Source organism: Oncorhynchus kisutch, linkage group LG10 (genome assembly GCF_002021735.2).
Source record: "Oncorhynchus kisutch isolate 150728-3 linkage group LG10, Okis_V2, whole genome shotgun sequence".
Lineage (NCBI taxonomy): Eukaryota > Metazoa > Chordata > Actinopteri > Salmoniformes > Salmonidae > Oncorhynchus > Oncorhynchus kisutch.
This window is the reverse complement of record NC_034183.2, coordinates 52,188,797-52,204,773: the sequence shown is the minus strand read 5'-3', so window position 1 is coordinate 52,204,773 and position 15,977 is coordinate 52,188,797. Positions and strand designations below refer to the sequence as shown.

Below are 15,977 nucleotides of genomic sequence, written 5' to 3'. Positions count from 1 at the left end.
TCAGGATAATGGGTTTGATTCTCACTGGGGCCACTCATATGAAAGTGTATGCACGGACTATGTATGCACACTTTGGATACATTTGTCTGCTGAATGTTATGTACAGTATTATGACGTTATATAAAACAGGGTGCAGCTACACCTGACAGCCACTAGGGCGCACCACTAACGTCTTAATGGCGGCTGTGGTCTGATATGGCCAATTGAAATGTCTTCCTGTGGTAGGCTCGAGATGATTAAAAACAGTATTTTTCCAGTATGCTACAGTATCTGAAGTAAGGTTTGTTTGTTGATATGTTTCAGACTATTTTGGAGATGAAGAGAGATGAGTATGACTTCCTCCCAAACTGGAAACAAATCATCCTGAAAAAAAGCAAAGGACTATTGAAAACCTGAACAAACACAAAAAGATCCCATTTATGTCAACATATCCTGAGATATTTTGTTGTTGTTGTATTTTCTATTTTCAAGATAATTATATTTTCTTGTCAGGTGATGACAATTGCGTACAGTGTTTTCTTAGTAGCTGTTTCTAAGTTGTATCTGTGTGTCTTCTTTAAGTATGGTGCTTTAGGGCCTTATTCGTTCTCAGCCAATCGCTCTCACTTGCAGAGAGACAAGACTGCCTATTACCGTCAAACAGAAGGACAGAACCATCCTTATCCCCAATCAATCAACTGGATCCATTTTCTTATTCCTAGAGCTTACACGAGTGTGTGCTTCTCTTACCGACTATGGATTCCCCTCAGAAATGTTAACTAAAAAGTTGAAGAAAGAGCGTTACACATTTTCCTATGAAACTTTAATTTACCTGTACAAATCAATGGAGGATATAAAGAGAAAGTTGAAAAAGAGGAGGGGTAAGGAAACCTCACAAAACATGCTTACATACAACAACAACAAAAAAATCAATTGTAATAAATGACGGAAACCAGGAAAATAAAGGAGTGGCCACTTTCTTCATGTTTCATCTGAATCAATATCGTTCCATCACAGAGCTCTGCTTATCTGATTGTAGGCTGCAGTTATACTGGCAGACTTCTCATAGGCTGAATTTCAGAGCTTGAATTATAAGAAGGAACAAGGCACAAAAGGCATGTCTTCTCAGAAAGACCATGTGAAAAAAAACACCTGATTTGTCTCTAAGCTTGACCGTGTGTTTAACCGTATAGTTTTGCCCATAAAGTCTTGTGTGCATTTACAGTATCGACACTATCTCTTTGCGTAAGTGTGTGTATCACTGTGTACAGTTGCTCCTTAGGGTTAGCAGTGTGTGAGCTCTGTTACAGTTGCTCCGTAAGCTCGAGTGTGTGGCGCAGTGTTTGCAGCTCTGTGAGCTGTGTTAGGGCTGGACAGTGTGTGTGTGTAAAGCTGGGTTATGCTGTGATTACTGCTCTTGGGTTTAACATCGCACCACCGGTCAACACAAGGCACGCCAATTCACCTCAACCTCATTTGACATGGCTCACAAAGAAACCTTCCCCCATACACACACATTTGACCCTCCCTTTACGATAACAGCCAATTAAATTGTTCATCCGCCCAACAAACGCAACAGGGACCTGCATAAAGCCGTCCAACACCTTCAGCTGGTACGGAGGCTTGTCTTGACTCCTGGTTCAAAAAAAAAAAAGTAGCAGCGTTTTGTTCTGAGTTGTATTTCTCTAAGTAAGAGTGTATTGCTCTGAGTAAGAGTGTATTTATGACTAAGACTGTATTTCTCTAAGTAAGAGTATATTGTTCTGAGTAAGAGTATATTGTTCTGAGTAAGAGTATATTTCTCTGAGTAAGACTGTATTTCTCTAAGTAAGAGTGTATTGCTCTGAGTAGGTGTGTATTTCTCTAAGTGTATTGCTCTGAGTAAGCGTGTATTGCTCTGAGTAAGCGTGTATTGCTCTGAGTAAGCGTGTATTGCTCTGAGTAGGCGTGTATTGCTCTGAGTAGGCGTGTATTGCTCTGAGTAGGTGTGTATTGCTCTGAGTAAGCGTGTATTGCTCTGAGTAAGCGTGTATTGCTCTGAGTAAGCGTGTATTGCTCTGAGTAAGCGTGTATTGCTCTTAAGTAAGCGTATATTGCTCTGAGTAGGTGTGCATGTATTTCCCCTGCCTTTGGTCCTATTGGGTGTTCAGGGTTTTCCCCCCACATAGATTAGTTGACTAAATTTAAGCTTCCGTGTAACTGTGCACTCCTAACGGGGCAGATTACAGCTCACCACTGGGAGATGGAAGACACTCAGGAATGAATATCAAGGGGCCAGTCGTCCATGGCAACAACTACACACAAGCCTCATCTCAGTGAGCTCTGCACTTTACTTACAAGACAATATGAATCTGAGAGTGTAACATAAAACCTATATAGATCCTAATCATAACATGCATTATGGTTATACATAACTATATACAAAACCAGAAACATGATAAAAGTGAAAGGATCAAGAGGAAAATAGGATCTGGCACCTGTCGGTTTCTAAAACCAGCTCTATTCTATTATCTGGCAACCCATCTGTATGTAAATCAGCACAGAACGGCAGCGGGAAAGTGGGAATGTGTTGAGTTTTCTTATTGTGTGTTTATCAAGCATTGTGTACGTGTGAGAATGTGCCCGAGATGTGTATAATGTATAGAGAAGGAGTGTATGCGTGTGTGTCTGTGTGTTCTAGATGGCCTGCTCTCTCTGCACGTCTATTCCAGGTAGACTCCGTTCCGGTTCGGACGCTAGCGCCGCCTCCCGCAGCACCACCATGTGATCCTCAGCGGCGTGCAGAGATTGGTCGATCCAGTCCATGCTGCCAGACATGTGACAGGCGTTGCGGGTCACCAGCACCAGGTGACTGACTGACAGAAGGAGGGCGGTGGCCCTGAGGAGACAAAATAGACAACGGGCATGTAGAATTTCTCCATCAAGACTGGACAGGGAAACATTGACGCACAAGTCCGTCTGATTACCATGGCTTATATTGTACCATCCCCACCTATAGTCCCTTTGTTGGTCAGGTCAGACCATCATATGAGTTCTATCAGCAGAGCTATGATCTATATTGTCTATTTGCCCGGGCTAACTTTGTCCCCTCAAAATATTATAAATGATGTTATCTAACAAAAGAGAACTTCATTAGCTACCTGGCATCCAGGAGTATGGGGTCCAGTGGAGGGTACATAGATCGCACAACGTCATCCACCCTACAGACACGCACAGGACGATGGGAGGTCATGAAGGACGTAGGACGGTCAGACAATTGTAAGGGTTGTGTGATGGTGCTGTATAACCTGACAGTTACCTCGGACTGATGCGTTTAGCCACAGTGATGATGTCACTGAGGCTGGCTGGGGCTTTCACCTTAGCGCCTGAGCCCATTGTCATGGCAACCAGCTTTTCAGTCAGGGTGTGGCAGATCTGCCAAAGGAGAGAGCGTGTAAATATCATTGAGTTCGATCCTAATGAAAACAATGTATTCATGCAGGGTGTACAGCACGTAGACATTACCTTTAAGATGGATATACAATGCGAAACCAAGCCACTGTTAAAGAAAGAGAGAATAGCTTTAAATAAGGGTTCATTATTGTATGATCATGTCAGAGATGTATCACCTATTTGAACTTGATGATTACTCTTGTAACCATGGAAGGCTATATATATATATATATATATATATATATATATATATATATATATATATATATATATATATACACAAATAGCTACAACAGCTAGCCTGATCTACTCCTGGCATATGTCAGTGTCACATGGCAAACGTACGAGGCGTCCTCGATCCAGTCCTCGTTCTCCAGGATGGCCTCGATGTGAGGGTTGGTGATGACCACGTCGTCCAGCTCCAGCTCAGACGGCTCACTCTGGGTTTCCATGGCACCGATCAGGTCAACATTGGGTCTGTGGGGAAGCAGAGAGGTTCTGATGAAGGGAAGAGAGAGTGTGTGAGAGAGAATGTGTATTGAATAGGTGTGTGAGAGGGAGGGAATGTATTCTGAATAGAAGCGTGTGTGTATGAGAGAGAGGGGGAACACGAAGGAGAGTGAGAGAACAAGAGAAAGAGACAGAGAGACATTACTGGCTCGAGAACTTTGCCCCTGTATGTTGACTTAGTATTAATCCCATGTATCGTTTTGACCTTAGTGCTGTGAAGTCGCTCTGTTCAATCCATAGATTTATAGCTTCAAACCAGCAGGTCAGTCCATTGGACCTGGGTAAGAGTGGGATACAGTTGAATCAGCTATATCCAGGACCCCTTACCACCATCTAATGCCCTATAGGGCCTAGGTCACATACCCCATCACAAGGGCCAAGAGTTTTCCTGGTCTGGACAAACTCAGGGCCCTACCCATAACCATCCAAAATGCCACTGTCCCTCCCCCCCTCCCAGATGAAGCTAGCTAGGTATACTAGGCGACCCAAGATGCCACTGTTCCCTCCCTCCCCCTCCCAGATGAAGCTAGCTAGGTATACTAGGCGACCCAAGATGCCACTGTTCCCTCCCTCCCCCTCCCAGATGAAGCTAGATAGGTATACTAGGCGACCCAAGATGCCACTGTTCCCTCCCTCCCCCTCCCAGATGAAGCTAGCTAGATATACTAGGTGGCCCAAGATGCCACTGTCCCTTCCCTCCCCCTCCCAGATGAAGCTAGCTAGGTATACTAGGCGACCCAAGATGCCACTGTCCCTTCCCTCCCCCTCCCAGATGAAGCTAGCTAGATATACTAGGCGGCCCAAGATGCCACTGTCCCTTCCCTCCCCCTCCCAGATGAAGCTAGCTAGGTATACTAGGCGACCCAAGATGCCACTGTCCCTTCCCTCCCAGATGAAGCTAGCTAGGTATACTAGGCGACCCAAGATGCCACTGTCCCTTCCCTCCCAGATGAAGCTAGCTAGGTATACTAGGCGACCAAGATGCCACTGTTCCCTCCCTCCCCCTCCCAGATGAAGCTAGCTAGGTATACTAGGCGACCCAAGATGCCACTGTTCCCTCCCTCCCCCTCCCAGATGAAGCTAGCTAGGTATACTAGGCGACCCAAGATGCCACTGTTCCCTCCCTCCCCCTCCCAGATGAAGCTAGCTAGGTAAACTAGGCGACCCAAGATGCCACCGTCCCCTCCCTCCCCCTCCCAGATGTATTGTATGTAGCTAGTAGTTATACTAGGCACTGACTTGGAGTTGAAGTGGTGCAGCAGGTGGTGGGGGTGGCAGTAGCGGTGTCGACACACCACCACCAGGGCAATGAAGGAGGCCAGGAAGATGGTGGCCAGCACCCCAATGGCCACGATCACCACCGTCTCCATGGCGACGACGGGTCCCAGGGCGTCGGGAGTCGGCAACAGGGGGAGAGAAAGGGGTTCTGATCAGACCAGAGTTCTGGTTGTCTGGGCTTGGCCTTTATGGCTGATCGCTCATCTGTGGAGGAGTTGGTCATTAGTGGTTTGTAGTGTTGTGGTTACAGACTGTTGATTGATAGACATGCGGTTACATCCTGAAAGAAGTGTTAGCTGAGGAGCTGTCTGAAGACTACATACTTCCACTTCCATTTCGACCATGGGCAACCACGTAGTTAGACATAGCCTACTGTGCGTCACAAACCACAGAGAACATGCCCTGTGACTTGGCTACTAAATATGAAACACCTCCAAACCACACAGAACTCTGATCTTTATCTGAACTCATAGGAAGCTATCAGTGGACAAGCCCGTTGTGTTGGTTCCGTTTACTGTAGCAGAGTACATACTGTCCATTAATACAACACAGTTAGTTGATCATAACATCTGAATCTCAACCTAAAATGATATAATCATACAAAATAGGAAGAGATTAACATGTTATTTGCATGTTTCACACTTTTTTGACCTGGTGCAACCACATCCAACAAGAAACCCATGATAAATGATGTGAATGCTTTATAACCTATTTCAGATCCAAACCAGAGTTTCTCAACAGCTTTTAATCAGAGTTATGTGAGTGTTGTGTTTTTGGTATCTGACATACTTTATGGCCAGCTGTTCAGGATCCAAATATACACACAGCAAAATAAACAATATCCTTTCAAAATAAACTATATCCGTTGTCTACCCTCTTACCCTTTTGGGGTTCTCGGGTCCTAGATGTGCGAATCTGTAATGTACTTCTGATGGTCTTACCACAGTGAGTAGATTTCACACAGGATGTGTAAAACAAGACGACACAACATACAGTACCTGTCCTCTGCCTAGTGTAGTAACTCATTGACCTAGCCTTACCCTACCTGGAAGCCGTGTGAGTGTGTGTGTGTGTGAGAGAGAGAGAGAGAGAGAGAGTCTCACTACTACTATAAGAGGCCATGAGCAGAAAGACAAAATTCCTTCTGGTATAGCATAATAGCTTTGGAATTAGTTGGTACTCATACAGTGGAGAGACACCATGGAAACACAGCTTTTATGCAGTCACTATGGGCAACGGAATTACCGAATTACAACATTCCCAACCAACATTTTGATCCAGATGATTATATGAGATTCTGATTTGGAATGTTGTAATTCTTTAAGCAGATTAATTTGAGACACACTGGCCGAATCATACAGTTCTTTCACCCCTCTTTCAATCAAGCGTTTCTGACTCCTTTTCTCCTCAATGGCCAACGGTCTCTTTACAGCCTGTTGGTTTCAGAGGCACTCACTCAGGGTGGAGATTTGATTGGTTTCTCCACACGTTTCCATTGCAAAAAGATGATTTGATAGACAGATGACTGTTTTATTCTGTATTTGTGGGCAGATCCATTGGGCCAAACTGTAACGTCTGCTTCCAACTCACACCCTCAAACACGTGGATCCCCTGAACTGTCATGGACCCCCCCCACCTGGTTCCCATTTCCCCTGATTAGTATGTTGTATATGTGCCCGCTGTCTTTGTCGGTTATTGTTCCCATGTCCATTGGTGGTGTGAGCACCTATGCGTTGGTGCAGCTGTTATGCTGCCTGCTTCATATATTGTGTATTACGGGTATCGTCCCGTGTCGTTCAACGAGGTTGACCCTCGCTCTTTTGTTTGGGTACAGCCAAGTGTTTTTGGAAACGTGTTTGTTTTGGGTGTATTAAAAACCCCTATTGTGTATTCCTGCGCCTGTCTCCAAATCCTTTATACCAGCGGGACCTGAACGCAGCTCACTTTCCAGCCCACTTTCCAGCTCACACTCTCAAACACCTAAACCTGGTCCTTTGCAATAAACACCTTCTGCGCCCTGCACTTTGAAACCAGCTCTCTGTCTCCCCTCGTGTTCATTACACCAACACTATTCATTAACCTGGCCAGCCCTACCATACCAGCCTATAGTGTGTAATGTGTAACATTGTAGTACTTCAATCTTCAAATGGTTTAATACATCCTTCACTCATCTGACCAAAGAATATTCTGGAATAATTCCTAAGATTACAAAAATAAAGGAACCACAACCACTAGAACAGGGTTCCCCAACGGGTGGCCCAGTGATTTTATTTGGCCCCCCAAGTTTTCTGAACCAAAAAATATATATACAGTACTAGTCAAAAGTTTGGATACACCTACTCGTCAAGGTTTTTCTTTACCTTTTACTATTTTGTACATTGTAAAATAATAGTGAAGATATCAAAATGATAAAATAACACATATGGAATCATGTAGTAACCAAAAAAGTGTTAAACAAATCAAAACATTATTTAGATTCTTCAAAGTAGCCACCCTTTGCCTTGATGACAGCTTTACACACACTTGGCATTCTCTCAACCAGCTTCATCTGGAATGTTTTTCCAACAGTCTTGAAGGAGTTCCCACATATGCTGAGCACTTGTTGGCTGTTTTTCCTTCCCTCTGCGGTCCAACTCATCCCAAACCATCTCAATTGTGTTGAGGTCGGGTGATTGTGTAGGCCAGGTCATCTGAAGCAGCATGCCATCACTCTCCTTATTGGTCAAATAACACTTAAACAACTTGGAGGTGTGTTGGGTCATTTTCCTGTTGAAAAACATCTCATCTTATTATTGGTGTCCTTTAGTAGTGGTTTCATTGCAGCAATTCAGCCATGAAGGCCTGATTCACGCAGTCTCCTCTGAACAGTTGATGTTGAGATGTGTCTTTTACTTGAACTCTGTGAAGCATTTATATGGGCTGCAATCTGAGGTGCAGTTAACTTTAATGAACTTATCCTCTGCAGCAGAGGTAACTCTGGCTCTTCCATTCCTGTGGCGGTCCTCATGAGAGCCATTTTCATCATAGCGCTTGATGGTTTTTGCAATTGCGCTTGAAGAAACTTTCAGAGATCTTGAAATGTGAATGATTGGCTGAGCTTCATGTCTTTGCTTATTTGAGCTGTTCTTGACATGATATCGACTTGGTATTTTACCAAATAGGGCTATTATCTCTATACCACCCCTATTTTGTCACAACACAGCTGATTGGCTCAAAAGCATTAAGAAGGAAAGAAATTCCACAAATTCAGTTTTAACAAGGCACACCTGTTAATTGAAATGCATTCCAGGTGACTACCTCATAAAGCTAGTTGAGAGAATGCCAAGAGTGTGCAAAGCTGTAATGAAGCTGTACTTTGAAGAATCTCAAATATAACATATATTTTTATTTGTTTAACACTTTTTTGTTTACTACATGAATCCATATGTGATATTTCATAGTTTTGATGTCATCACTATTATTCTACAATGTAGAAATAGTAAAAAATAAAGAAAAACCCTTGAATGAGTAGGTATGCCCGCCCTTTTAACTGGTACTTTATATTTTTAGAATTCTTTATTGTTGGACATAAAAGATTGAACATCAAATCCAAGTGATTTTGATTTTGGAAATTTGTTCCAAAGTATTCCCACGCATAATAGAAGAATATACAGTGGGGCAAAAAAAGTATTTAGTCAGCCACCAATTGTATACTTATTATTACTTATAAATACTTATTTTCCACCATAATTTGCAAATAAATTCATTAAAAATCCTACAATGTGATTTTCTGGATTTTTTTCTTCTAATTTTGTCTGTCATAGTTGAAGTGTACCTATGATGAAAATTACAGGCCTCTCTCATCTTTTTAAGTAGGAGAACTTGCACAATTGGTGGCTGACTAAATACTTGTTTGCCCCTTTAGTTAGATCACAGGGGGTGCTCTGGCATTTCTCAACTTGATCCTAATGCATCTCCATCAGTATTGTGGTCACCATCTTTGATTCTTTTGTAGTGAGACACAGTATACTAGAGCCTGGAGACATTTTGTAGACTTAATGTAAACATCTCTGTTCCCCCTCACAAAGGGCCACATTCTGTCCCAGATTGCAGTTCCCACACCTCCAAATTCACTACACCAACAATGTTTATGATGGAATAGTGATACAGAGGTGGATCCAGTCATTTGAGGAATATCAGCAATGAGAGACCAAGCTGAGAGACCTCTTTAAGAGAGACCTCTTTAAAAACAAAGCTTTAACTGAATCAAGTTGAATTTCCAACTACAGATCATTCATGGAACAATGTTCTGCAAAAAAAGCAACAGCGACCCATCTCATCTCCAATCTTTGAAATAATACGTTTGAAATTAGTAAATAAATAACGATAAATAAATAAATATTTCTGTTCACTAGTCAAAGTTACAGTTTCTCAGTTGTGTTGTGGTATCAGAACTGCATTTTCAATATTTGCAGAATTGTTAGGTCAGCGAACTCCAAATAACCCCCCCAAAATCATTATTGTTCCTCGATGAACAGTACACATTCCATAGAGTGATTCAATGAATTCCCCCCAACCTAATATAATTCACACTTGAATCATCCTATTCTGAATACGGAAAGAAAACGAAACACACCTGTCATACATGTGTTAGAGAATAATATACTCACCGATACATTTAGTCAGTTTTCTTGAATTATAGCTTTGAGAAACAAAGCACCTTTTCCCCTAGGCGGGTGGACATGGCACGGACCTCTCCAAACCGGGAACGCGCACAGGACATACGCGAACGGCTCAGCACTGAGCATGCGGCCAGCGAGTGAGCAGCGATGGAAGTTCGCCATAACTTTGCAGGAGTGAACTCAAATGAACAGTGCCGTGCATGAGCAAAGGATTACGGGTACGCGCGCACAAGAATTTATGGTCTGCTTGCTGAAATACTTTGTTTGTAACCGGCGATGAAATAGACCTAGTTTATTTATACAGGGCTTATAGACACACAACATTTCATCTTTTCAATCTTCCTGTAGCCACGGTTTTGTAATAAGAAAAAAAAGTTTATAATCACAGATTATTTTATATAGATTAATTTATATCTGAGACTTTATTATGTGACATGTTTTATTTTATTTATTTAACCTTTAAGGCGGCAAGTCATCTACTTGATACTTGATATTAGAGACGTTTATTCTGACAACAGTCTACCCTTCCCAGATGTATTTAGTGGAGACTCACGTGAGTTGCGTCAGCCAGGCTAACTTCACTTGGATTCTGATTAAACTATAGAAAGGAACACCGTTGTAACCAGACTCCCATCGAACCCACGGGCCCTTCAGATGTGATAAATAATTAGGGTTATAGTTTATTATTAGCCTATTAACTTTTTGACGTTATGACGTCAAAGGCCTTCAGGACGAGGCCTCACTTGTAACACCAATTAATACGCTATGCAGCCTATTAGCAGCAGTTAGGTCTAGTATTATTATCATAGCATTCCTTTATTTGGTCACATTTTTGTTAACTCCAGAATGCTTTTTTTTTTTTTTTACCATTTCCGATATAGGTTATTGATTTAAAATTCAACATTTAGCAGATCTTCAAAAACCTACTAGATGGCGTGCCCGTCCAACAGATCTCGGAAGGCCTACATCTTTTGGATGAAGGTAAGCTTTTTGTAAGAAGCTCCTGAAAAATCGTTATTAAAATTATATTAATAGTTTTATTTAGTAGTGCACTGGGCCTTTAATAGTCCTGTATTAGTGGACGATATATCGTTTGCAGCACCAGCGAGGGCAAAAAGATGAATCCCCGCCTCCTTGGAGGAAAAATGTACAGCACCCCCAGATCCAAATGACTTCCTGTGGCTACACCCAAAGTCCATTGAGACAAGAAAGATATTGTAATGAATAGGGATCATCAACTAGATTTAGCCAGGTGTTTTTCGTGAGCGGATGGTCAGGGGGCCAGAACACAAATAACTTGTAGACTGCAAACTGAACGCAAGAAGCCCAAACAGATATAATATTTGACTCAAATATAATCATTTTAAACCTTTCTTACGTTTGTATATGATCACACATATCTCTCTATAATGCGTGGGAATACTTGGATCTGATTTACTGTTTTTTTGTCCAACAATAAAACAATACAAAAAGGAGGGGCCAAATATAATCACTTGCCTGCGGGCCGCCAGTTGGGGAACCCTGTGTTAGAGCATGGTACTTGCAATGCCAGGATAGTAGATTCGATTCCCGGGACCACCCTTACGTGAAATGTACAGTATGCACACATGACTGTAACTTGCTTTGGATAAAGCCGCCTGGCATATATTTATATATTATAACCCTGCTACGACCCCACTGAAAGGGTCTGGCCCCTTGATCTCACAGAATAGGCACTGAGGATTGGAGACACATAGCCCCCTTGTGATCGATCTCTATGGGTTGCTTTTGTTTGTTGTCTCTCTGCTAATGCTGCTGTGTTATTCCTGCTCGAGTGTGTAATGACAGTATCCAGTATACCAGGTAGCAGTGATGGAGATAATAATAGGCTACACTGTTATGTATGTGTCCTGCAATAAAGTAAGGTGCTCTTTGCAGAGACACTGTGGTTGGTTAGAGTGTTTACTCCACTGTTCCTATCAGAATAATGTGTTCTGGTGGAGTGGCAGCGAGTGCAGGAGTGTGCAGGCAAGCGAACACTACAATTCCAGCATATCATATGTAGTTTGAGTTTGAATACCCCTGCCACAAAAGGATGTTTTGGTACAGTAGTTCAGTAGAATAACCTTGTATTTTCGGCAGTAATGTAACATAGTTGTGTGTTAGGCTTCACATCTGTAACATGAACAGGGCGATTCCATGCCAGCAGGAGCGGAATATATTTAGGGTATCTCAGAATGTTCTGCCAATTATCACATAAAAACTTAATTGGGAGAAATGATGTTTGAAATGCTTTTTACATTCGTATCACAATATTTCTGAGAAATCATGATGAAAGTGGCCATTTTAGGCTCTTAATAGACCTATTGTAAAATCCTATGATCAGTGAACTGTACATGATACAGACAACATCTTGGTGTCATTATACTCTGGTTGTGTGCTGTACATCTAGATTATAAAATACAAAGGTTCACATTAAATTATTCAACATTAAACATATTAATATAAATATATAAAACCTATCCTTTTTTATTTTTGTTGATTTTAACACATTTCCAGAGTGGGCTCTCTGCTAATTCTGAAGTTATGATACATTTTATGAACACCACTAACACAGGGGACGGGAAAATGGATTTAAAGGGAACTCTCTCTGCTTGTGTCTGCTGAATGTGCAATCCTAAAGGAGGGCTGTGATTGGTTAATGACTAATAATGTAAATGTATATCAAATGTATATTTTTGTAATGGGTCATATCATTGAAAGTACCAGAGAGCTCACACTTGAAATTTGATGTGTTTGAAGAGTATTATTGTTCCAAACAATATGTCAAAAAATAAGAAAAATAAAAAGGCATTGTTTTTAGATATTTTGTATTAATATTTTTCATGTTGAATTGTGAACATTAATATTATTATTACATATTATTACATATTTTTGAATCTAGACATACTCCATATTTTACAGCACACTATAAGGAGTATAATGACACCAAGATGTTGTCTATATTATGTACAGTTCACGGATCATAGAGTCTTACAGGAGGCATGTGTAGGTCTAAAAAGGGCCTAAAATGGCCACTTCCATCATGATTTTCTACAACATGGTTTGTGAAAAAATGAAGTTCCTATGTGAGAATTACCAAAACAATCTGAGATTACCCAGGTTATTTTCCGCTGGTGTGGAATCGCCCAGCAGAATGATGGCAGGTTGTAGTTGGTAGTAGGGAATATAAATCTGATGATTCACTCCACAATACACACATCCATCTCAGGACACAGCCCATTACCTCACCATATACATTCAGTCATCTCCGCATATCTGCACTGTACACTCAAACAGTAACATACAGGTTCATCTCGGCACCCAGAACTCCTCTGCTGTTGGCCAGCTACTCAATTTCAACATTTCAAAATGAGAGTCATGAGAGACTACATACAGGTGTACCCTCCCTGTACAGTTCTGCTAACCAGAGAGAAAGTTTACCCTTTATCACCCCATGTTCAGTATTTCTCTGAGCAGGCTTTGAGATTGACCAACTCTCACCTCAGAGTCTGTAGTGTTAATAGCATCCTCAGCCAGAGAGCTGTGCAGCAGTAGTCGTGATTATAGCAGAAGTAGTCAGTCAGCATCTGCTGTGTGAACATAACAGCAGATCCTAATAACAGTCAGAGGGGGAGAGAAGGAAAAAGAGGGGGGGAGGCGGGAGAAGAAGAGCGGGAGAGAGAGCAGGAGAAAATTGAATTGAAATTGAGAGAGAGAGAAGAAGATCGTTTCAACACTGTATATAGACATCATATGGCATTTGAAATGTCTATTCTTTTGGAACTTCTGTGAATGTAATGTTTACTGTTGATTTGTTATTGTTTATTTCACTTTTGTTTCTTATCCATTTCACTTGCTTTGGAAATGTAAACATACAGTTGAAGTCAGATGTTTACATACACTTAGGTTGGAGTCATTAAAAGTTGTTTTTCAACCACTCTACACATTTCTTGTTTACAAACAATAGTTTTGGTAAGTTGGTTAGGACATCTACTGTGTGCATGACACAAGTAATCTTTCCAACAGTTGTTTACAGACAGATTATTTCACTTATAATTCGCTGTATCACAATTCCAGTGGGTCAGAAGTTTACATACACTAAGTTGACTGTGCCTTTAAACAGCTTGGAAAATTTCAGAAAATGGTGTCATGGCTTTAGATGCTTCTGATAGGCTAATTGACCTCATTTGAGTCAATTGATGGTGTACCTGTGGATGTATTTTAAGGCATACCTTCAAACCCAGTGCCTCTTTGCTTGACATGGGAAAATAAAAATAAATCAGCCAAGACCTAAAAGAAAAAGTCTAGTTCATCCTTGGGAGCAATTTCCAAACGCCTGAAGGTACCACTTTCATCTGTACAAACAATAGTATGCAAGTATAAACATCATGGGACCACGCAGCCGTCATACCGCTCAGGAAGGAGACACGTTCTCTCTCCTAGAGATGTACGTACTTTGGTGCAAAAAGTGCAAATCAATCCCAGAACAACAGCAAAGGACCCTGTGAAGACGCTGGAGGAAACAGGTAAAAAAGTATCTATATCCACAGTAAAACGAGTCCTATATTGACATAACCTGAAAGGCCGCTCAGCAAGGAAGAAGCCACTGCTCCAAAACCGCCATAAAAAAGACAGACCACGGTTTGCAACTGCACATGGAGACAAAGCTCGTACTTTTTTGTAAAATTGTCCTCTGGTCTGATGAAACAAAAATAGAACTGTTTGGCCATAATGACCATCGTTATGTTTGGAGGGTTTACATACACTAATTGAGTGTATGTAAACTTCTACCCACTGGGAATGTGATGAAAGAAATAAAAGCTGAAATAAATCATTCTCTCTACTATCATTCTGACATTTCACATTCTTAAAATAAAGCGGCCTAAGACAGGTCATTTTTACTAGGATTAAATGTCAGGAATTGTCAAAAACTGAGTTTAAATGTATGTGTGTGTGACTTAGAGCTCCATATCTAGCTAATGTCAAGCTGAGGGCGAAGGAGAGTGTGACCATGGAGGAAGTTGAGAGTAGTGCAACTTATCTCTCTGTGGTAGCTAGAGGATGCAGTAGAAATGATATGCCAACCCATAGGGCAGCTGCACGACAGGGCATTGCTTTTTACTGGTAATGTTTTTTTTTCTCCCCAATTGGTAGTTACAGTCTCCCCTATGGACTCAGGAGAGGAGAAGGTCAAGAGCCATGCGTCTTCCGAAACATGACCTTGCCAAGCCGCACTGCTCGCTTAACCCAGAAGCCAGCCACACCAATGCGTAAAAGGAAACACCGTCCAGCTGGCGACCTAAGTCACCTTCCAGACTTTGCGCTTACTAGAGCGCAATGGGACAAGGAAATCCTGGCCTGCAACCCCTCCCCTAACCCGGATGACACTGGCCCAATTGTGCACCACCTCATGGTTCTCCCGGTCATGGCCAGCTGTGACTCAGCCTGGGATCAAACCTGGGTCTGTAGTGATGCCTCAGGCACTGCGATGCAGTGCCTTAGACCGCTGCACCCCACGGGATGCTTAACCAACTAGTGGACTACTTTTGACCAGGATCTCCTCTCTCTCTGCGTCACACAATCCAGACCCACATCAGGGGACAGGACTAGGCTCAGTGTGAAATGGATGCTGGGCGCTGTTTGTTAGATTGCCTCAGCGTGGTTTGCCTCCATCACACACTATTTAGACATTTCGATATTGATTTGTCACAGTTATGCTAAGTCTCGTTGAGAGTTAGACTTCCTCCAGTTTTTAGAAAAGCAGCCATTGCTGCTAAAGTCTGACAGATATGTTTTTTGGGGTCCGATACCAATGACAATATTTTTTTTTTGGGGGGGGGGGGGGGGGCAAAACGTACCAATACCGATATATCTGCTAATGTACTGTTTTACAGAAGGGAAATTAAAGTGTCATTTTACCACACTGATAAATTGTCTCACAAATTGTCATCCAAAAGAGAAATTGTCCAATAACTATGCTTCAAATGTTGATTTCATACATTGTGACAATAATGACACATGCCCTCAAGTGTTCAGATCAGCATGAGATTCCCGTTTTTCATCCTATTTATTGAATATCAGTTATCGGTGGTTATC

General features: G+C 41.8%; 2 protein-coding genes across 9 annotated transcripts in view; one reads left to right on the top strand and one right to left on the bottom strand.

Moving 5' to 3' along the window:
* LOC109897279 (supervillin-like) overlaps positions 1–958 on the top strand; it is a 33,873-nt gene extending 32,915 nt beyond the window's left edge. For all 7 annotated transcript variants that reach the window (XR_004211272.1, XM_031833938.1, XM_031833939.1 and 4 more), the window contains one exon: positions 304–958. Coding sequence is in view for 6 of the 7 variants with exons in the window: in XM_031833938.1 (XP_031689798.1) it covers positions 304–396 (93 nt within the window). In the remaining variant the exon portion in view is untranslated. The remainder of the gene's footprint in view (positions 1–303) is intronic.
* On the bottom strand, positions 786–9,975 carry LOC109898374 (transmembrane protein 98). 2 transcript variants are annotated; one of them, XM_031833943.1, is made up of 8 exons: positions 9,849–9,975; positions 5,161–5,403; positions 4,127–4,198; positions 3,757–3,888; positions 3,484–3,517; positions 3,278–3,393; positions 3,120–3,179; positions 786–2,857 (listed from the first exon to the last, which is right to left on the bottom strand). In XM_031833943.1, exons 2-8 carry the CDS (start codon positions 5,289–5,291, stop codon positions 2,656–2,658), a joined length of 747 nt encoding a protein of 248 aa, XP_031689803.1. In that variant the 5' UTR covers positions 5,292–5,403; positions 9,849–9,975; the 3' UTR covers positions 786–2,655. The 2 variants fall into 2 exon arrangements, with proteins under 2 accessions (XP_031689803.1, XP_031689804.1); XM_031833944.1 differs by lacking the exon at positions 4,127–4,198.
* Between the last annotated feature and the right edge of the window lie 6,002 nt (positions 9,976–15,977).

Coding starts and splice junctions, on each gene's coding strand:
- LOC109898374 (XM_031833943.1), bottom strand. CDS start 5,291: ATGGAGACGGTGGTGATCGTGGCCATTGGGGTGCTGGCCACCATCTTC. Junction 4,199..5,160: donor CTGCACCACTTCAACTCCAA/GTCAGTGCCTAG, acceptor ACTCTTACCCAG/GTCCAATGGACTGACCTGCT. Junction 3,394..3,483: donor ATTGTATATCCATCTTAAAG/GTAATGTCTACG, acceptor CTCCTTTGGCAG/ATCTGCCACACCCTGACTGA.